The sequence below is a fragment of the Bufo gargarizans genome, chromosome 11 (assembly GCF_014858855.1).
Source record: "Bufo gargarizans isolate SCDJY-AF-19 chromosome 11, ASM1485885v1, whole genome shotgun sequence".
NCBI lineage: Eukaryota > Metazoa > Chordata > Amphibia > Anura > Bufonidae > Bufo > Bufo gargarizans.
The window spans coordinates 65,826,347-65,849,011 of NC_058090.1; the positions used below are offsets into that span (position 1 = coordinate 65,826,347).

At 43.8% G+C, this 22,665-nt stretch overlaps 1 protein-coding gene across 2 annotated transcripts in view; it reads right to left on the reverse strand.

Annotated features, from left to right (window-relative positions):
• NUBPL (nucleotide binding protein like) overlaps nt 1-22,665 on the reverse strand; it is a 42,737-nt gene that overhangs the window by 15,602 nt on the left and 4,470 nt on the right. The window contains exons 2-5 of one of the 2 annotated variants that reach the window (XM_044271178.1): nt 11,623-11,770; nt 10,570-10,604; nt 8,504-8,594; nt 8,184-8,223 (exon numbers count right to left, since the gene is read on the reverse strand). In XM_044271178.1, the coding sequence (XP_044127113.1) occupies nt 8,184-8,223; nt 8,504-8,594; nt 10,570-10,604; nt 11,623-11,770 (314 nt within the window). Of the gene's footprint in view, nt 1-6,162; nt 7,377-8,183; nt 8,224-8,503; nt 8,595-10,569; nt 10,605-11,622; nt 11,771-22,665 lie in introns of those variants that run through there. The other variant, XM_044271179.1, reaches the window with a different exon arrangement.

A 22,665-nucleotide genomic window follows, 5' to 3' on the forward strand; every position in this document is an offset into this window, starting at 1 on the left:
TCCTGGCCACCAGTCCAGCACGGTTTCCTATAATGTGCAAGCATGACCACCGCTGATAGATTGCAGGGAGGTCATAAGCATGGAAACGAGCAGTGTATAATGTGATGGAAAAATGAACCAAGCCAGCAAAGGAAGCAATATGGACAATCGCAATACATTAGTAAGTGACTTGTATTCACTTTCTCTACATGATAAATGCCTCTTGCTGAACTGAGACAAACCCCTTTAATGTATCTTCACCATTTGAGTACAAACATGTTCTTGGATAAAGCTGTGCAGGCAAATACAACATAAACTGTTACAGCTAGCAAGCAATCCAACCTCATATTTACTAAAACACAGCCAATCTTATGCTTTGGGTGGAAATCCTTTTTATCCGTTTAATGAAGGGATTGCCCCACGAAAAATATTCAGCATTTTTCAAATCAGCATCTGACAACCTTTGTAACTGCGTGTAATTAGTTTAGGTACTGAGTTATTAAATAAAATGTATTTGCCACCTGCGGATTGCGCTTTTCTTTATTTCTCCATCCACTTCAGTAACATTGCTGAGATGGCACAAGTGCTCAATTCCATCCATCATAATGTACGTAAGGCACTGTACATGGGTCATACTACAGATCATCAGAGAACATAAAACTCTGAGAGAACAAATGTTTCCGCTGTATCCAGACATTTTAGGGATACACATAAGGCACCATTCACACAACCATATTTTTGATCTGCATCTGAGCCTTATTTTCTGTGGATTAAGTGCAGACCCATTCATTTCAACGGGTCTGCAAAAACTGCGGACAGAACTATGTGCTGTCCAGATCCGTATGTCTAGTCCACAGTCCGACAATAAAGATAGAACATGTTGTATTCTTGTCCATTTTGTGGACAATAGTAGACATTGTTACTATGGATTCGCAATAAACTGATGCAACACGGACGTCATCTGCATTTTTTGTAGATAGGCATTTTGTGGACCGCAAAATACATATGGTCGTGTGAATGAATCCTAAGGATGATTTTTCTACATTATCATTCGAAGGTATTGAACCTGTATATAGACCAATCAGTGGGAGAGATTATGTTATATCCCAGCCCTAAACTGGATAGGACTACATGTACGTCTAATGACACCTGCTGTGATGTGGTACACTGTGAGATGGACTTATCAAGGGAACTGAGTAATCCAGTGGCACTCTACTATATGTTTATATCATTAGCAGAAAGGGAAGTTCTAATACTGCTGTGCACTGCTCACCAATAGTCACATGGGCTGTGCTGCAGTGGTGACTGCTCACTGTGCCCCCCTTGGTGTGTCAAGTTACGTGTAAAAAAGGTGGTCAATGGAAAATCATCAATACTTCATTCTGAATTTGCAACAAAAATTTGCCTTTCAACTCATTTGTTGCATCTTTTTCCCCCCAAGTCTGTCATAAAAGGCACAAAACATGAAAATTGCGCAAACGCATATATGATGGATGCAAAAGTGATCATGTAATATACACTACTGAAAAATAAAAATAAAAAACACCTGGAAAACAATGATATTGAGAAAGTATAAACTGCTAGTGGTGCTTAGTCAATGATCACACAACTAAGGTGTGGCACTCTTTATTTTAGGTTCTGCAGCAGGATATACAGTCCTGATCATAAGTTTAAGACCACTTGAAAAATGGCAAAAAATCATATTTAGCATGGCTGGATCTTATCAAGGTGCCAAGTAGAGCTTCAACATGCAACAAGAAGAAATGAGAGTGAGACAAAACATTTTTTGAGTATTCAATTAATTGACAATAACGAATGATCTGAAACAGGCCGTTTTTCAGCTGATCCAAATTTTAGGATCACATGCCTTTAAAAGGCCAAATCTGTGCAAAGATGTGGATTCATTGTCATTTTCTGTCAGGTAGTCACACGTTGTGATGGCAAAGGCAAAAAAACTCTCCCTTTTTGAACGTGGTCGGGTTGTTGAACTGCATAAGCAGGGTCTCTCACAGCGCGCCATCGCTGCTGAGGTGGGACGCAGTAAGACAGTAATTTGGAATTTCTTAAATGATCCTGAGGGTTATGGAACAAAAAAGTCAAGTGGAAGACCCAAAAAAATTTCATCAGCACTGAGCCGGAGGATCCAATTGGCTGTCCGTCAAGAGACTGGACGATCCTCGACCCAAATTAAGGCCCTTATGGTGCTGACTGCAGCCCCATAACCATCAGACGGCATCTGAGACTGAAGGGCTTCAAAAACGTCTTCAAAGACCTTGTCTCCTTGAACGCCACAGAACTGCTTGTTTGGACTTTGCAAGAGAGCACCAGACATGGGACATTCAGGTGGAAGAAAGTTTTATTCTTGATGGTCCTGATGGTTTCCAACGTTACTGGCATGACAAGCAGATCCCACCTGAGATGTTTTCTACGCGCCACAGTGGAGGGAGCGCCATAATGGTCTGGGGTGCTTTTTCCTTCAGTGGAACATGGAGCTTCAGAAAGTGCAGGGGCGTCAAACGGCCACTGGCTATGTCCAGATGTTGCAGAGAGCATTCCTCATGACTAAGGCTGGGTTCACACTTGAGCGTTGCGCAAACGCGCGTTTTACGCGCGTTTTTGACGCGCATTTTTATGCGCGTTTTTGTAATAGTAAACGCGCGTTTGACGCGCGTTTGTGTGATTCACTACAGTGTCCTATGGCCACAAACGCCCCAAAAGTCGCTCATGTACTTTTTGGAGCGTCGGGCGTTTTACAGCGCGATCGTACGCGCTGTAAAACGCCCAAGTGTGAACCATTCCCATAGGGAATCATTGGTTTCTCCTTGTTGAGCGTTTTACAGCGCGTAGGAACGCGCTGTAAAACGCTCAGGTGTGAACCCAGCCTAAGGGCCCTCGTCTGTGTGGTAACGACTGGGTTTTTCAACAGGACAACGTTACAGTACACAGGGACTTCTTCCAGGCGAATAACATCACTCTTTTGGCCCATCCTGCGTGTTCCCCTGATCTAAATCCAATTGACAACTTTTGGGGATGGATGGCAAGGGAAGTTTACAAAAATGGACAACAGTTCCAGACAGTAGATGGCCTTCATGAGGCCGTCTTCACCACTGGGAGAAATGTTCCCACTCACCTCATGGAAACGCTTGCGTCAAGCCTCATTACTGAGTTCATGTTTGGAAGTTGGATTTCTGTTTTGGGGGGGGTTTAGTTTTTTTTGGGAGGTGTGGTCCTAAACTTTTGATCAGCTGAAAAACAGCCTGTTTCAGTTTAATCGTTGTTTTCATTAAATTAAATGCTCAAAAAATGCTAAATATGATTTTTTTCCATTTTTCAAGTGGTCCTAAACTTTTAATCAGGACTGTATGTGGAAGCGGGGTTATATTAACCCCTTCAGTGCAGAGCCACTTTTCACTTTAACCCTTTGGATACCAGAGGTTTTTTCCTGGTTTTTCTGGAGCCATAACTTTTTTTATTTTTCTGTTCACACATCCTAAGGCCTCTTTCACACTACAGTATGTTGAATTCAGTGTTTTGCGTTCCGTTTTTAACGGATCCGTTGTTCCGTTTTTTTTGGTTCCGTTGTGGTTCCGTTTCCGTTCTTCCGTATGGCATATACAGTATACAGTAATTACATAGAAAAAATTGGGCTGGGCATAACATTTTCAATAGATGGTTCAGAAAAAACGGAACGGATACGGAAGACATACGGATGCATTTCCATATGTGTTCCGTTTTTTTTTGCGGACCCATTGACTTGAACAGAGCCACGGACAGTGATTTGCGGCCAAATATAGGACATGTTCTATCTTTCAACGGAACGGAAAAACGGAAATACGGAAACGGAATGAATACGGAACACATTCCGTTTTTTTTGCGGAACCATTGAAATGAATGGTTCCGTATACGGAACGCAAAGAACGGACCGCAAAACGGAAAAAAAAAACAGTAGTGTGAAAGAGGCCTTAATGGCTTGTTTTTTGAGGGGCAAGTCCTGAACAGAATGCTCTCCATTCAGAATGCATTAGGATAAAACTGATCAGTTCTTTTCCAGTATTGAGCTCCTGTGACGGAACTCAATACCAGAAAACAAAAACGCTAGTGTGAAAGTACCCTTAGACAAGTAAACCACATTTATTCATACAGGTGCAATATCAAATCTATGCAAAATATTAAATTGAACCAAAACATGACTAAAATTATGAGACTCTAATCTTAAATTCACCAATATATCATCCCAATCATTTAATTGAATCATTGGGCAGTCGATTCCTTTTTGTCCAGGAGACCGTATATTATTTGATCGTGCTGTAAGTAAAACATTTATAGAGTTGAGAAAATATGAAAATATCTAAACCAAGATAAATTAAGTATATTTTCTCTTTGTGCTAACTCCAAAAACGGAAGTATAACCCCATTCTTAACCACCTGTGCAACATACAAAATATTATATTTTTGCCAGTACTGATCCGCAGCATCTAAGGCCTGTAAATGATAATGATACCAATCTCTGATAGTACTCCAGGACTTAGTAAATAGCTTCACCCGCCTATAGTCCTGTTGGAGATTAATTAATTAGCCAAATTCCAATAAAGTAAACATAGTGTCATCCGGAAATCTCCTCACCAAGGTTCTACAGAGAGGGCTTTTTCCCCATTCACAAAATAACCATAACTGAGAAGCTAAGAAATAGCTCTTGAAACAGGGAAGGCTGATTCCTTTCTGTTCCATGGACTTGTAGAAGTATTACAACTTAAGCCTTACGCGCTTTCTCCCCCAGAGTAAGGCCTCATGCACACAACCGCTGTTTTGGGCCACATCCGAGCTTTTTGCGGCTCGGATGCGGACCCATTCACTTTAATGGGGCCTCAAAAGATGCGGACAGCACTCCGTGTGCTATCCGCATCCGTTGCTCCGTTTCGTGGTACCCCCCCCAAAATATAACCTGTCCTATTCTTGTCCATTTTGCAGACAAGATTAGGCAGTAATATCATAGGCTGTCCGTGCCATTCCGCAAATTGCGGAACACACACGGATGCCATCCGTGTTTTACAGATACGCGATTTACAGACTGCAAAACACACAACGGTCGTGTGCATGAGGCCTAAATCATTAATAATTCTCTCAATTAATTTAAAGAACTTATCTTCAATCCATACTGGGAGATTCCTAAGGACAGAGTAATTGGAGCAAAATCACCATTTTCACCAAGGATAATCTGTTGGCTTTAGACAACGGAAGTCGAAGCCATATTGTTATCTTTGACCTCAATTTGCTTATCAATGGAATCAGATTTAACTGTAAAAAAATCTTCAGTCTTGGGAGATACTATCAAACCCAAATATTCAAATGAGTCAGAGATCTTAAAAGATACTTGAAGACACCTCACTGAGTTCTAGTCTATCTAGGGGCATAAAAGGAGTTAACAGTTTGAATAAGTTTAGGGAGTGTAGTGTTAGTTTGCAAAATATAGAATAAGACATCATCAGCATATAAAGAAATATGATCTTCTACTTCCGATATCCCAAACCCTTCAATCTGAGGATCCTCTCTAACCCTAGCAGCAAGAGGCTCAATATAAATATCAAATAATAACGGAGAAAGTGGACATTCTTGACGAGTATCTCTATTCAAAAGAAATACTCCTAGTCATGATCCCATTGATTTTCAATCTCACCTTAGGGGATTTATACAAAAGCCTAACCATGTTTATAAACCTAATACCCAAGCCTATGTTCTCTAACACCCTCCAGAGGAATCCCCACTTCAGCCTGTCAAAGGCCTTATAGGCATCTAAGGACAGGATGGAGCGAGAGATCCCTGGGAAGACTGTATATTGACAAACAGGCGATGCAGATTGTAACTCATTTCAGTGCCCTTATTCGGAATAAATCCATTTTGGTCAGGATGTATAATTGATGGAATAACCTTAGCCAACCTCGTAGTAAGAATCCTTGAGAGAAGATTAACATCCGTATTTAAAGAGAGATCGGCCTATATGACCCAATATCTTAAGGGTCCTTGCCTTTTTTCAATATTGCTATTATTACAGCTTCTGTCATTGATTCCGGGAGGCTACCGTCCTTTAGTGACCTTCAAAAGACGAGGGAGAATAACCTCCCTATATTTGCTATAAATTCCTATGGGAATCCATCCATTCCAGGAGAAGAGTTTCCCCACACAAACCTTTATTGCAGCCTCTAGCTCCTGCAGGGTGAACTCAGCCTCAAGAGAATATCTTTGTAAATCTGTAAGAACTGGAAGAGAGATTGAATCCAAATACCTCAATCACTTAATCAGAAACATCATTATCTGATTTATATAATTCCGAAGAAATAATTCACAAAGGTTTCTTTAATACCATCCTGATCTTCAATAATTTTACCTTTGGACGAGCGAATACTAACTATGTCTCTTTTTTGGTCCCGATTGAAAATCACCTTAGCCAACATTTTCCCTGGACGACCTGGAAATTCAGAAAAATATTTTTGTCCTCTAAAAAAAGAGCCTTTGCTTGGCCTTCTAGACATTCTTGATAAATTCTTTTCTCTGCAAAGTTTGTTTTAGCTCTGTGTGTTGTAGGGATCTGCCCCAATGGTAGCCTTCAGATAAGAACACTGTAGCCTTTTAGCGGTGAAAGCAAAGCAACGGTTGTCTTTTATTCTTGACAAAACAATAAGGCAGTAAACAGCACTGACCGGCTTGCTCCAGCCGGCGTTAAAAACCCCCAATAAAGTCCTGTATCTATAGTATCACACAGGTATGGTTTTGCACAGTACCATAACCCCACGAGTGTATGTGGAACTTGCTTTGTCCTCAGTCTTTCAGGCACAGAAACTCCAGCTCAGACTCTGATCCAGCCCTCCACAGTCAGAGAGGTAATCACCCCCACCTGACACTGCTGGCTGTTTTTTGTAGGCCAGTCAAAACCTGGCCTGGAACGTGGGGAGTAGTCACCCACCCAGCACTATGTCTACTCCTAGTAAGAGTCATCCCAGATCAGCTATTCACAGCTATACTAAATAAACAAAGTGTCAACGACCTAATGCCACATCTGAAAATACTGGCTCCGCCACGAACCTCGGTGACACATATCTACCATCAACGATGGTCCCTTGTGCCTTCCTACAGTGTATAACACATACTCCTAACGTATGCAACTGCATATTACAGAATTGTATAAGGTGCCCGGCCCCCAAGAAAAATATACCACAAGGATTTGTGAATTTACATATCCCTTTGTAATGAAAGGTGTAGTTGTCTGAGCAAAAAAGCCACATTGAGGATTATGGATATGGTTAGAGTAAGGCGTTTTAGTTTTCCGGTAATGAGGTCATAGGGGCTAAATACCGGAAAAAAACGCTTCAGTTTTGTCTCAATTCATTGTCAATGGGGACAAAACTAAACTGAACAGAATGGAATGCTCCAAAATGTATTCCGTTCCGTTTAGTTGTGTTCCCATATCGGAGAGCAAACCGCAACATGTTGTAGTTTGCTTTCAGTCATGGGATGCGGAGCAAGACGGATCCGGCATTACCCCAAATGCGTTTGCCACAATAGAAAACAGATCCGTCCCTCATTGACTTTCAATGGAGTTCATGACGGAACTGTCTTGGCAATGTTAAAGATAATACAACCGGATCCGTTCATAACGGATGCAGATGGTAGTATTATCAGTAACGGAAGCGTTTTTGCTGAACCCTGCCAGATCCAGTAAAAACGCTGGTGTGAAAGTAGCTTAAGAATTTTCTAGTGTTGTGTGACATAATTTGCAGGTAGAATTTTGGTATGTATACAGTGCCAAAATTACACTGGTGGCCATGTGGTGCCTGCCTCCCAATTTTCCTCTATGCTAAGCAGTGTTGCAGTTCATAGGCCTTCTTGCAGTGGTGTCCACTTGCGGTTTAGCTCCATTTAATGGAGCTAAGCCGCTAGGTGGTTTGCAAAGCTTACTATTAGCTGCAGCAGTGTCTGTTGCTCCGATTTTCTCTCATGCTGCTGGACATGCAGAGAATTCAGAGTGAATGAACTCTTTAGTAAGGGCAGAAGGAAAAGAGCTTCATAAGCAGATAAAAATGCCTTTTCTCTGATAAGATATATTACAAAGTCTCTTATATTCCTATATTGATTTGTGCAAAGATTATTGAAAGCGTAGGTCCAATTTTCCAAAGCTGACAGAAACATTTGTATTGTATATAATACCTTACCACTGAATTCCATAGTTGACGAGAGGAATCATCAAGTTCCCTGTAAACAGAGAATACATAGTTTCCAGATGTTTTTCACTGTCCTATAGTCAAATGTTTCTCAACATTCCTAAACCATGTACCCACTATTCAAATGGATTACAAGTATCCCAAGGCTACAATCATCCACTGCGCAACCTATTAAAGGTACAGCGTGAGGACAGTAATAATATAATTTAGTGGCCCAACATGTATCCCCCTATGTAAATCACAGATTAAGAACCTAGGCACAGTCTATTTAAACAATCTTTAGGGGAAATGGTTAAAACTGTTTCACTTACTGTCTGACAACGTTGGATTTCCTTTCAGATTCATCATTCGTGGAATAGATGGTCCATACACATCGGCATCCAGAAGACCCACTCCTTTTACCTTGATTAATAGATAACAGTTTCATCTCATGATTTATAGTATACAACCATAATATAATTAGATGCTGAACCTTAAAGAGGCTAGAAAAGCAGCAACTGCATATGTAGATTGCACTTTTGGGATCCAATCACACGTCCGTAGAATGGGTCCGCATCTGTTCAGCGAATTGCGGAACGGGTGCGGACCCATTCATTCTTTATGGAGCAGGATTGGAAGCGGACAGCAAACAGTGTGCTGTCCACATTTCCGGAGTGCGCCCCCGACCTTCCGGTCCCCCGTGTCCGGAAAAAAATTGAACAAATCCTATTCTTATCCGTAATTGCGGACAAGAATAGGCAGTTCTATGGTGGTTCCAGCCGGGTGTATTGCGGATCGGCAATTTGCAAATCCGCAATACACTACGGACGTGTAAATGGACTGTAAGACTACTTTCACACTGGCGTTTGGGCTTTCCGTTTGTGAGACACGTTCAGGGCTCTCACAAGCGGTCCAAAATGGATCAGTTTTGCCCTAATGCATTCTGAATAGAAAAGGATCCGCTCAGAATGCATCAGTTTGCCTCCGATCAGTCTCCGTCCGCTCTGGAGGCGGATACCAAAACGCTGCTTTGGGGACAGATCCGTTTTCACTAAAACAATCTGGCACAATACGGATCTGTCCTCCATTGACTTTCAATGGTGTTCAAGGCTATGTTAAAGATAACACAAATGGATCTGTTCTGAATGGATGCAGACGGTTGAATTATCTGAACGGATGCGTTTGTGCAGATCCATGACGGATCCGCATCAAACGCGAGTGTGAAAGTAGCCTTAGACATTCATCAGGGAAGCTATACAATGTTGTATATAGTGCAATAAAATTCTGGATATCTGGCATCCCCATGACTGGGCTTTTTACATTAACATAAGTACATGTAAATAATATATACACAAGTACTAATGGGTCTACAGTATATAGGCCTCAAGATGTTTCTTGGACACAGCATACTATTTATTAATACATCTGTCGGATGCTGTGCTGGAGGAGCATATAGAACCAAGGACTCACCTCCCAAATCTCAGATGGATTACCTGCTAATCTGGCATGGGTCATACAATAATAAAAAATAAAAAAATAAAAATGAATTCCACTACATAGTAGAGCATCACAAGAGCATACATACCGTTACTAAATCATACCTCAAACTAATGCTATGGCCATACCATATAGTCTATGGTCAGAAGTACATAATTCAATAATACTGTGTATGGGACATGACTACTGACAGTCCCATCAAATGGCTTATTGGGCTTTGTGGGGGTATACCAAAACATGAAACAATTGGCTATAGCCAAAATAATGTACCAAGTATACAAGGTAAGGGCTCATGCACGCAAACTTATTTTATTTCCGTGTCCGCTCCAGTTTCTTTTGCGGACCGTATGCAGAACCATTCACTTGAATTGGATCCGCAAAAAAAACTAAAGTTACTCCGTGTGCATCATTCCGTTTCCGTATGTTCGTATTTCCGTTCCGCAAAAAAATAGGACATGTCCTATTATTGTCCGCATTACGGCAAGGAGAGTCCTGTTCCATTAGGGGCCAGCTGTTCCGTTCCGCAAAATACGTAATGCACACGGACGTCAGCTGTATTTTTGGCGGATTGCAAAATACATACGGTTGTGTGCATGAGCCCTAACAGCCAGACACTGGATACGACCTTGGGCTACATTCACAAGTCAGTAAAAAAAAAAAAAAAAGTCTGTCCGTCCAGCAGAATATCCAGCCAACAAGGATAGGTATGAGTTTGTAATGAGGGAAATTCCCTTTAATTTTCTCAAGGGAGGGTCATGGAAAGTTTTATTTAGTTGTCTTTTGCAGACATGCAGTAAATTGCAATTTAGAAAGTGCCGACAGATCCTCAGGTGAAACTACAGGTATTTCCCCAGTCTTCAGCATTTCTGGATCACCCTGCATATGTTGGATATTTACTTACATCATCTCTCGCTGCAATTCCCAACGCCAGATTCACTGTTGAAAAGCAAATGTGTGTATAATGATGCCAGCAGTAAAAGATTCATATTAGATACCAGGTCGGTGGAGTCGGTAATCCAATGGCTCACGTAGAATAATTAATAATAAATAATTCTCTATTTAGGTAGTACATAAAATATGCGGTATTTGAATACAATTTCTGAACATTAAACTTTTCTAACTTGTGAATATGCACAATATGTATTCAGTAAATGGAAACAAAAGTTTGTCTTTTTTTTTTTTTTTTAAAGGAGACCTTCACTACTGGGTATGTGGACAGCATGAGAAGAAAACAAAGGAGAGGTGGCCTCAGCTAGATGGAACATAACATATTTATATGATTAAAAACTCTAAACTTTCCTGAATTCCTATGAAAGTAAGTATGCAACATGCTCTGCATTTAATAAGTCGCTTATACAATAACAATATATAATATTTTATGCCGGAGCAGGTACATTTCTACCGACTCCACAGCCCCGCAAATATCTGAAGGTGCATGCTAAGAGACTGTACATTTGTGTAACGCTTGTAATATACCTGAGCTACAGGTTGGCCATGTCTATGGGGGCTGACAAAGAGGGATCGGATTGGTTTCAACAATCCACTGGAAATAAGTATCTGCCAGAAGCCGAGTCCTATATAGCTAACTAAGAATCCATCTCAAGTGTCATTGGCTTCAGAAAATTCAGCTTAAAGGCTCTGGACAGCATTTCAATGATAATTTTTATTGTTTATTGCCTTCATAAATATAAAATTACCAACTGTCTAAATAGTCTTTAATATAAATGTTGTACCAGTTTGTGCAACTCCTCCACCTATCTGACTGTCCTGAAACAAAACTTGGCCAAGATAACCCCTATCCAAATGTCCATATTCTATATACTCCCCCATCAGAGTCGCTAGCAAAGAGCAGCTCTGGCGGACCTCGACCATTACTATAGTACGTGGAATCACCTCAGCTATAATCATAGTTTCACTGCCCTGATGCATAGTAATGTTTATGTGTCCATTATACCTGCAGTGGTGGATTTGCCCACACCTCCTTTGCCAGATGCAACCACCAAGACATGCTTCACACCAGGAATTGGCTTCCGCTTTGGCAAACCGCGTGACATCAGCTCAGCCTGCCTAATTTTCAACTTTTCTTCATGAGATCCAGTTGCCTTAAAATGAAAATGTAGAAGTAACTCAAAGTGTAAATAAGCATGTGGCCAATAAATAATTTGCACTATTTAAAAAGGTGCTAAACTGCTGACAGCACTAAGCTTAGGCTGAAGAGAGCAATACAAACATACTGTTTTTCTGGAGTTTCTATCATCAGGAGATGTGTGACTATGAAGTTTTGTTTTGCTAGATTCTGCTGGAGGAAGTGCACGGTTAAAGGGGTGTCTCACTTCTGTAAGTGGCATTTATCACGTAGATAAAGTTAATACCAGGCATTTATATGTACAGCGCTATGGAATGAATGGTGCTTTTAATAATACATAATAATAATTTATTAATATAGGTTTATTTTTCCATCACATTAACCACCTCAGCCCCCTAGCTGAAACACCCTTAATGACCAGAGCCACTTTTTACAATTCTGCACTACACTACTTTCACTGTTTATTGCTCGGTCATACAACTTACCACCCAAATGAATTTTACCTCCTTTTCTTCTCACTAATAGAGCTTTCATTTGGTGGTATTTCATTGCTGCTGACACTTTTTTGCTATTAATCGAAATTTACTGAAATCTTTGCAAAAAAAATGACATTTTTCACTTTCTGTTGTAAAGTGTTTTTTTTTAAACGACATCTATATATAAATTTTTCTCTAAATTTATTGTTCTACATGTCTGTGATAAAAAAAAAATGTTTGGGCAAAAGTTATAGCGTTTACAAACTATGATACAAAAATGTGAATTTCCGCTTTTTGAAGCAGTTCTGACTTTCTGAGCACCTGTCATGTTTCCTGAGGTTCTACAATGCCCAGACAGTAGAAAACCCCCACAAATGACCCCATTTCGGAAAGTAGACACCCTAAGGTATTCGCTGATGAGCATAGTGAGTTCATTGAACTTTTTATTTTTTGTCACAAGTTAGCGGAACTTTTCGCATTTTTTTTATACAAAGTTGGCATTTGACCAAGATATTTTTCTCACCCAGCATGGGTATATGTAAAATGACACCCCAAAACACATTGCCCAACTTCTCCTGAGTACGGCGATACCACATGTGTGACACTTTTTTGCAGCCTAGGTGGGCAAAGGGGCACACATTCCAAAGAGCTCCTTTAGGATTTCACAGGCCATTTTTTACAGATTTTGATTTCAAACTACTTCTCACGCATTAGGCCCCTAAAATGCCAGGGCAGTATAACTACCCTACAAGTGACCCTATTTTGGAAAGAAGACACCCCAAGGTATTTCGTGATGGGCATAGTGAGTTCATGGAAATTTTTTTTTTTTGTCACAAGTTAGCGGTATATGTAAAATGACACCCCAAAACACATTCCCCAACTTCTCCTGAGTATGGCGATACCACATGTGTGCCACTTTTTTGCAGCCTAGATGCGCAAAGGGGCCCAAATTCCTTTTAGGAAGGCATTTTTAGACATTTGGATCCCAGACTTCTTCTCATGCTTAAGGCCTCTTTCACACTTGCGTTCTTCTGTTCCGGCATAGAGTTCCGTCGTCGGGGCTCTATGCTGGAAGAATCCTGATCAGGATTATCCCCATGCATTCTGAATGGAGAGAAATCCGTTCAGGATGCATCAAGATGTCTTCAGTTCCGGACCGGAATGTTTTTTGGCCGGAGAAAATACTGCAGCATGCTGCGCTTTTTGCTCCGGCCAAAAATCCTAAACACTTGCCGCAAGGCCGGATCCGGAATGAATGCCCATTGAAAGGCGTTTATCCGGATCCGGCCTTAAGCTAAACGTCGTTTCGGCGCATTGCCGGATCCGACGTTTAAGTCCTGTTTGCCATGGTAAAGTGTAGTGAGGAGCGGGGGAGCAGTATACTTACCGTCCGTGCGGCTCCCGGGGCGCTCCAGAATGACGTCAGAGCGCCCCATGCGCATGGATGATCTGTCCATGCGATCACGTCATCCATGCGCGTGGGGCGCCCTGACGTCACTCTGGAGCGCCCCGGGAGCCGCACGGACGGTAAGTATACTGCTCCCCCGCTCCCCACTACTACTATGGCAACCAGGACTTTAATAGCGTCCTAGCTGCCATAGTAACACTGAACACATTTTGAAGACTGATCCATCTTGAAATGCGCAGTGTCGGTATAGTGTTCCTTCCCATTAAAGAGAGACCGAGAGGTGTAGGGTAAAAAAAATACATAAACCTCCTTATTGTATGTATACTAATGCCAGAAGCCTAACTAATAAAACTGGGGAGCTGGAATTACTGATGTGTGAGGAGGACTATGACATAGTGGGAATAACTGAGGGGGGGGGGGGTTAAACTGCCCCCCAGCATCTCATGTGCCCCCCAGCCTCTCCCTCTTATCAGCCCCCTCTGGTAACTCAAACCCACCCCCCCTCCCTCCCCAGTATTAATCATTGGTGGCAGTGGCCACAGGGTCCACCTCCCCCCCCCCCCCCATCATTGGTGGCAGTGGGCAGTTCCGATCTGAGTCCCAGCAGTGTAATGCTGGGGTTCCGACCAGTTACCATGGCAGCCAGGACGCTACTGAAGTCCTGGCTGCCATGGTATGTCAGTGAGCAGTCTCGCGAGATGACGCGCTATGCGGCCCGCGCATGCGCAGTTCGGGCCGGCATTTCGTCAGGGACCATTTCGTCATCAGCTTGTCAGCCAATGATCGCGGCTGGCAAGCTGATGATTTTCAAAAAAAACAATCACAGAGCCAGATAACAGATCATATTTGTAAATATGATCTGTTATATGGCTGCCTGCTCCTCTGCTGGTTCTTTTCGTCGGTTGGATCCAGCAGAGGAGCAGGCTACACAGTGAGTACACCAAACAGCACACTTTAGCCCCAGATCACCCCCCTGAACCCCAATTAACCCTTTGATCACCCCTTTGTCAATCACTAGTGAAAGGAAAAAAGTGATCAGTGCAAACTGTCACTTTTTTTTTTCACTGGTATTGACCGTGACATTTTAGGTATAGTTTAGGCCCCTTGGTTAGGTAGTTAGCGATCAGTTAGCGCCCAGCCCACCGCACCGCACCCCGTTATTCGCTGATTAGCGTATCGCTAATCAGCATTTGTACTTTTATAGTATCTGGAAGTGATCAAAACTGATCACGGTCAGATCTATAATAGTATTAGTGTCACTTTAGTTCGCCCTCCACCCAAAACGCAGTGTTTGCCCGATCAGGCCTGATCGGTCGCCCACACGTGCGTTCACCCACGCCCGCCCCACTGCAGTGACAAAAAATATTTTTTTTTTGATCACTGCACAATCACTTTACACGCACTGCGGCGATAAAAAAATCAGTTTTGATAATTTTTTTATCAACCGCAGCGGCCTCCGGTACTTCGCTAGCCTCCCCTGTAAGACAGGCTTGCTTTTTTTTTCTTGGGTTGTCTCAGGGAATACCCCTAAATTTAGTTGCCCAAAATGTCAAACAGGGGGTATTACTCTGAAGAGGCCTACAGGCTTCTGACCCAGTCGGATGAGGAGTGGGAACCCTCATCTGATGAATCCAGCGGGTCAGAATACGAACCTGTAGAAAGCAGTGGCTCTCTAACCCAAAGTTCGGACGAGGAGGCTGAGGTCCCTGATACCACCAGGCGTACCCGGCCCCGTGTCGCTAGACCACAGGTTGCGCAGGATCCGCTTCAAGAGAAGCAGAGTGGGGCTGGTGCTGTCGGATTACGTGGTGAGGCATACACCAGCAGCCCAGCCCTCCCTGGACCTAGTACCAGCACTGCCGTACAACCTGGTGAAGTAGCGAGCACCAGAAGGGCAGTTGAAGCTGGTACGGTGGCACGTGCAGTAGTGACCCCGTCGCAGCCACCGCAAAGACGTGCCCGTAGAGCCCCTAGAATCCCTGAGGTGCTGGCAAACCCTGATTGGCAGTCCCTAACTTCAGCCGCACCTGTAGTTTTCCCTTTCACTGCCCAGTCTGGAGTTCGGGTTGAGACAGCTCAGATCGGTTCGGCCCTGGGATTTTTTGAGCTGTTCTTGACTGCGGAGCTCTTAGACATAGTTGTGGCCGAAACAAACAGGTATGCCACACAATTTATCACCGCTAACCCGGGAAGCTTTTATGCCCAGCCTTTCCGGTGGAAACCAGTCCAAGTTTCCGAACTTAAAACTTTTCTGGGCCTCCTCCTCAACATGGGCCTGACAAAAAAGCATGAATTGCGGTCATATTGGTCCACGAACCCGATTCATCACATGCCCATGTTCTCTGCTGCTATGTCCAGGGCACGTTTTGAGGCCATCCTGCGTTTCCTGCACTTTAGTGACAACACCGCCTCCCGTCCCAGAGGCCACCCTGCTTTTGACCGGCTCCACAAAATTCGGCCCCTCATAGACCATTTCAACCAGAAATTTGCAGATTTGTATACCCCAGAGCAAAACATCTGCGTAGACGAGTCCCTGATACATTTTACCGGGCGCCTTGGCTTCAAACAATACATCCCAAGCAAGCGCGCCCGGTATGGGGTCAAATTGTATAAGCCCTGTGAAAGGGCCACAGGCTATACCCACAAATTTCGGATCTATGAGGGAAAAGATCAGACCCTGGAGCCGGTCGGTTGCCCTGACTACCTGGGGAGCAGTGGGAAGACAGTTTGGGACTTGGTGTCACCCTTATTCGGCAAGGGGTACCATCTTTATGTGGACAATTTTTACACAAGTGTGGCCCTCTTTAGGCATTTGTTTCTAGAACGGATTGGCGCCTGTGGTACCGCGCGAACTAGTCGCGCGGGCTTCCCCCAACGGCTCGTTACCACCCGTCTTGCAAGGGGGCAGAGGGCCGCACTGTGTAACGAAGAACTGCTCGCGGTGAAATGGAGAGACAAGCGTGACGTTTACATGCTCTCCTCCATTCACGCAGACACGACAATACAAATTGAGCGAGCAACCCGTGTCATTGAAAAGCCCCTCTCAGTCCACGACTATAACCTTCACATGGGAGGGGTGGACTTCAATGACCAGATGTTGTCTCCGTATTTAGTTTCCCGCAGAACCAGACGCTGGTATAAGAAGGTGTCTGTATATTTAATTCAATTGGCTCTGTATAATAGTTTTGTTCTCTACAGTAAGGCTGGGAGAACTGGATCCTTCCTCAAATTTCAGGAAGAGATAATCGAGAACCTCCTGTACCCAGGAGGTTCCGTGGCCCCATCCACCAGTGTAGTTAGCCGTCTACACGAGCGACATTTCCCCAATGTCGTTCCTGGTACCTCAACCCAACCGTCACCCCGAAAAAGATGTCGTGTCTGTAGCAGGAGTGGAATAAGGCGTGACACCCGCTAATTCTGTCCTGACCACCCTGCCCTATGCTTTGGAGAGTGTTTCCGGAAGTACCACTCACAGGTACACTATTAGCATAGGGATCATCTCACCAGGACAGGCACACAGGGCTATTAGGGCCCATTCACTCACACAGCTGCTGCAAACGTCTCCTTTCACATGGGACAAAGTGCATAACGCACTTCGCCACATCTTTGGGCGATTTGCGCTTTGCACATTGACCCATGGGGAAGGAGAGGTTTGTTCTATAAAGGTAAAAAAAAAAAAAAAAAAAAAAAAAAAACACCAGTAAGCAAAAAAGTTAATGTTCAGTTAAAAAAAGTTAAAGTTTATATGTTCTGTTGCAAAGTTAATAAAATTATTGCGTTGCGGCCTGGTTTTTTTTTTTTTTCTTTTTTTACCTTCCAGGTGGACCAACCGATCGATTAGCTGCAGCACTGATGTGCATTCTGACAGAAGCATTGCGCTGCTGTCAGATTACACGCAAGTCAGTGTATGCGGCGCTGCAAGACGAGATTTCTACTCTGCAGTAACAGATACGTTTGCCGATGCATACGAGCTGAGGAGGCGGCGGCGTTCCTATGCTTTGGCAAACACTTTGTATATATATATAAAAAAAATAAAAAAAATCCCGGCAATGATTTATTCACCCACATCGATTGATGTGAATGGAGAAATCTGGTTTGCCAGGGCATACGAGCTAAGTGGGTATGGATGTAGGGCGGAGCTCCTATGTCCTGGCAGACGGCTTTCCCCTCCATTTTTTTTTTTGGCAGAGATTTTTTCATCCACATTGATCGATGCGAATGAAGAAATCTGTGCCGTTCATTTTTTTCTTTCAGCCCAGAGGCTGAACGGAAAAAAAAAAATCTCATTACCTGTATGCTCAATATAAGGAGAATAGCAGAAACTCCTAATGCTGGCCATACATGTAATGATTGCGGAGACCCTCAAATGCCAGGGCAGTACAAACACCCCACAACTGACCCCATTTTGGAAAGAAGACACCCCAAGGTATTTGCTGAGGGGCATATTGAGTCCATGAAAGATTGAAATTTTTGTCCTAAGTTAGCGGAAAGTGAGACTTTGTGAGAAAAAAAAAATATATATAATTTCCGCTTACTTATGCGAAAAAAAATGATGATTACACTTACCGGTAATCGGATTTTCCTGACCCCACGACAGCACCACTGAGAGATGGCTCCGCCTCCATGGACAGGAAACCTGTAGCATAAAAAGGTGGAGCCGCTCTCCCACCTCAGTGGGTTTACAGAGCATGAGAGGGACTCCCCTTTTGGTTAATTCGACATATACACACACATTTTATTATATTTTTTTTTTTTTTTTTTTGCATCACACCACGTGAACTTCTTCACCAACCACCACCTTAGGGAGGGAATTAGACGGGTGCTGTCGTGGGGTCAGGAAAATCCGATTACCGGTAAGTGTAATCATCATTTTTCCCCTCCCCCACGACAGCACCACTGAGAGAGATTACATAGAACTTCAAGGGAGGGTGACCACTTCTAACACCTTAGTACCAAAAAGGAGGTCAGAAACAGAGTCGAGTTGAAGCCTATAGTGCTTATAAAAGGTAGAAGGAGAAGCCCATGTGGCCGCCCTGCAGATCTGGTCAATAGAAACATTGGACCTTTCTGCCCAGGAGGTAGACATTGCCCTGGTAGAGTGAGCCTTCAGGGACAGTGGAGGAGAAAGACCAGAACACGAATAGGCTAGAGAAATAAGTTCTCGTATCCATCTAGCAATAGTACTCTTAGAGGCCGTATTACCTTTCCGAGCCCCCGCAAATAATACAAACAAGGAAGAGGTTTTTCTCCAGTCTTTTGATCTTTCCAGATAATGGATCAGGCATCGTCTTACGTCCAATAAGTGCCATCTATCTTCCTCCTCAGTTTTTGGGTCTGGAAAAAAGACTGGCAAGACAATTTCCTGTACCCTATTAGTTCTAGAAGGTACTTTGGGGATAAACTTTGGATCTGGCCTAAGAATCACTCTATCTTCCCGTATGGACATAAACGTTGATGGACACTGCCTGAAGCTCGCTAACCCTACGAGCCGAAGTTAATGCTATTAGCATGACTAATTTTAGTGTAAGATTCCTAATAGAACTTTCCACCATAGGCTCAAAGGGGGGGCTGGTCAAAGCCTTTAAAACTAAGTTTAAATCCCAGGGGGGGAACCTGGGGCCCCTGACAGGTGCAACCCTATCTACTGCCCTAAAGAACCTGACTACCCAGGGATCCATAGCCAGACTCCTACCACTTAATGCTGAGAGGGCCGAAACCTGCACCTTCAAAGTGCTCTTGGCCAAACCTAACGACAGACCCCTCTGTAAGAATTCTAGGACCTGCCTGGTGGAGATTTTCTCAGGCCAGACCTCTGTGTCTATACCTGAAAAGGAAAGGAATCTCTTCCATATTCTCGCATAAATGGTATTAGTTACCCTCTTCCTACTACTAAGCATGGTGGAAGTCAAGGCTTCTGAGAAGCCTTTCCTAATCAGGTACACCCTCTCAATCTCCACGCCGTTAGATGTAAAGATCCTATCTCTGGATGCATTACTGGGCCCTGCCTCAGGAGATCCGGAAAGTCGGGAAGGACCCATGGTTCCGCTATCGACATGGATCTGAGTAGGGAGAACCAGGCTCTTTTTGGCCAAAAGGGGGCGATGACTATCATGTCCGACCTCTCTTCCCTTATCTTCCTGAGAACTCTGGGTAGGAGCTGTAGGGGGGGAAAGGCATAACCTAGGCGGAATGTCCAATCCAGGAGGAAGGCGTCTACCCCATAAGGGGATTCGCAGGGATTGAGGGAGCAAAACCTCTCTACCTGTCTGTTCTCCCTGGTGGCAAATAGATCTATTTCTGGCACCTCCCACCGATCCACAATCTTTGTGAATATGGCTGGATTCAGAGACCACTCCCCCTGTCTTAGACGATGACGGCTCAGGAAGTCGGCCTGGACATTTTCTTTCCCCCTTATATGTAGGGCGGATATGTGGATTAGCTCTTCCTCGAACTCTGAGAATATTATCTCTGCCTCCCTCATCAAAGATAGGGATCTGGTACCCCCTTGGCGGTTCAGATACGAAACCACTGTACCGTTGTCCGACATCACTCTGACATGTTGGTGCTGGAGTTCTGGCAGGGCTGTTCGTAAAGCCAGTAACACTGCCCTTAATTCCTTCCTGTTGGATGAAAACTGCCTCTGTACCGGGGACCATATTCCCTGCTCCAACCGACCCTGAAAATGTGCACCCCACCCCCAAGGACTGGCGTCCGTAGTGATTACTACTGGATTGGGGTAACTCCATGGAGTGCCCTGGTCTAAGTTTTTCACCTTTAGCCACCAATTGAGGGAGCTCAGTGTCCTCTGGCTGAGACATATCTGAGAGTCTAACATTATCTCTTTGCGTTTTGTCCAATTTAAAATCTCCCATTGTAACGTCCTTGAATGGAACTGAGCCCAACGGACTGCTGGGATACAGGCCGTCATTAATCCTAATAGAGACATTGCTTTCCTGACCGACATCTCTGGGTTCTGCTGAGCCTTGCGGGCTTCGTTCTGGATCTTCCCTATCTTCTCTGCTGGTAGGAAAGTCCTTTGTTGTAGAGAATCTAACCGAAGACCCAGAAATATTTGATTTGTGCTGGGTTCCAACCTTGATTTTTTGGAGTTGATCATCCACCCCAGCCTTCCCAGGATCTGAATTACTGTCTGGACTGATCTCTGACATATTTCCCGTGATCCCGCAATAATCAAGAGATCGTCCAAATAAGGAAGGAATAAGATGTTTTCTTTCCGAATGAAGGACGCTACCTCCGCCATTACCTTGGTAAAGGTTCTCGGGGCAGTTGCTAGGCCGAAAGGCATAGCCTGGAACTGAAGGTGTCTGATATTGGTACCCTCTGTCACTGCTACCCTTAGGAATTTTTGAAAAAGGGGATGCATCGGGATATGTAAGTATGCATCCTTTAGATCCACCACTGCCATAAAGCAGCCCTGGAACACCAAATGAATCGCAGATTTTATGGTCTCCATCTTGAACTTTTTTATTATTAGATGTTTGTTCAAATGCTTCAAATTTATAATTGTACGGTAAGATCCATCCGGTTTTTTGACTAAGAACAGTGTGGAATAGAAGCCTTTCCCCTGTTCTGTTTTTGGCACTGGGACTAACACCTTTTTCCCTATTAGCAGATCTACCTCTTCTGATAATCTCCTGGATTCCTTTGTCACTATAAATTTTTGAGGACGATGACCTAGAAACTGCAACCTTAAGCCCTCTGTTATGATGTTGCTCACCCATGCCCCTGCTACCTCTCTCCAGGCGGAGGGAAAGAACTTTAGTCTTCCCCCTACCTGCAATCTGGCGTCATTTCTTTGAAGGTTTATCCTTCTGGGAAGAAGAGGAACCTCCAAACATGAAACCTCTGTTCCCTGAACCCCTGGGCCTGGGAAACTGATCTCTATCTCCCGGCTGTCTTCTCCCCTGAGATCTGGGGCCGTACTGAAAGGGACGTCTATAGGGCCGAAACTGGGAAAAAGAGGACTCCTGAGGCATTCTCTTTTTCCTATCAGCCGCCTTCTCCAGAAGGGCATCTAATTCAGGCCCGAATAAAAACTGTCCCTGACAGGGGATGCCACATAAGCGCTGCTTTGAGGCCATGTCGCCCCCCCTCCAGTTTTTTAGCCAAAGGGCCCTACGGGCGGAATTAGAGGTGGACGCAGACCTGGCTGCTAAACGAACTGCCTCCACCGAGGCGTCTGATAGGAAATCTACAGCCTTCTGAAGGGTCGGTAGAGAGTTTAAAATCTGGTCTCTGGGGCATTTATCCCTCAACTGACCTTCTAACCTCTCTAACCATAAAGCTAGGGATCTGGCAGTAACTGTTGCTGCAATGTTGGGCCTAAAGGAGGCAGTGGATGCTTCCCAAGTATTCCTTAGGCAAGAGTCGATTTTTTTGTCCAACGGATCCTTCAAAAAACCCATGTCATCAAACGGCAATGAAGATTTCCTGGACACCTTGGAAATGGCCACGTCCAGCTTTGGCGCTTTATCCCATGAAGTGGAAGCCTCTTCCTCGAATGGGTATTTCCTTTTAAAATTTTTACTAACAAAGGCCTTCTTATCCGGCTTTTTCCACTCCCTTTCAATTAGGGCCGATATGCTTTTATGCAATGGAAAACATCTCCTCTTCTTTTCTCGCAATCCCTCAAAGACTGCATCTGCAACGGACCTATCTTCCCTGATATCCTCCAGCTCTAAAGTGGCCCTAATCGTTTTTAATAATTTCTCTGTGTCCGACACTGGGAACATGAATCTTTTCTCCTGTTCTTCCTCCGCAAATGATGAATCCTCGGACCGGTCATCTCTATCTTCTTCGCTAACCGAATCCGGTTCTGAATCTGTTTTATCTACCACCTTCTTAGATCTCTTTGACGTCTTAAGGGATTCCTTAACTTCTGTTTTAATGAGACTCCTAATGTCTCGCATAAGGTTGGGGGATTCCTCCGCCAGGGTCTTTTCAATACAGTCCTGGCATAACCTTTTACTATATGACGAGGCCAGGGGACATCTACATAAAGCACAC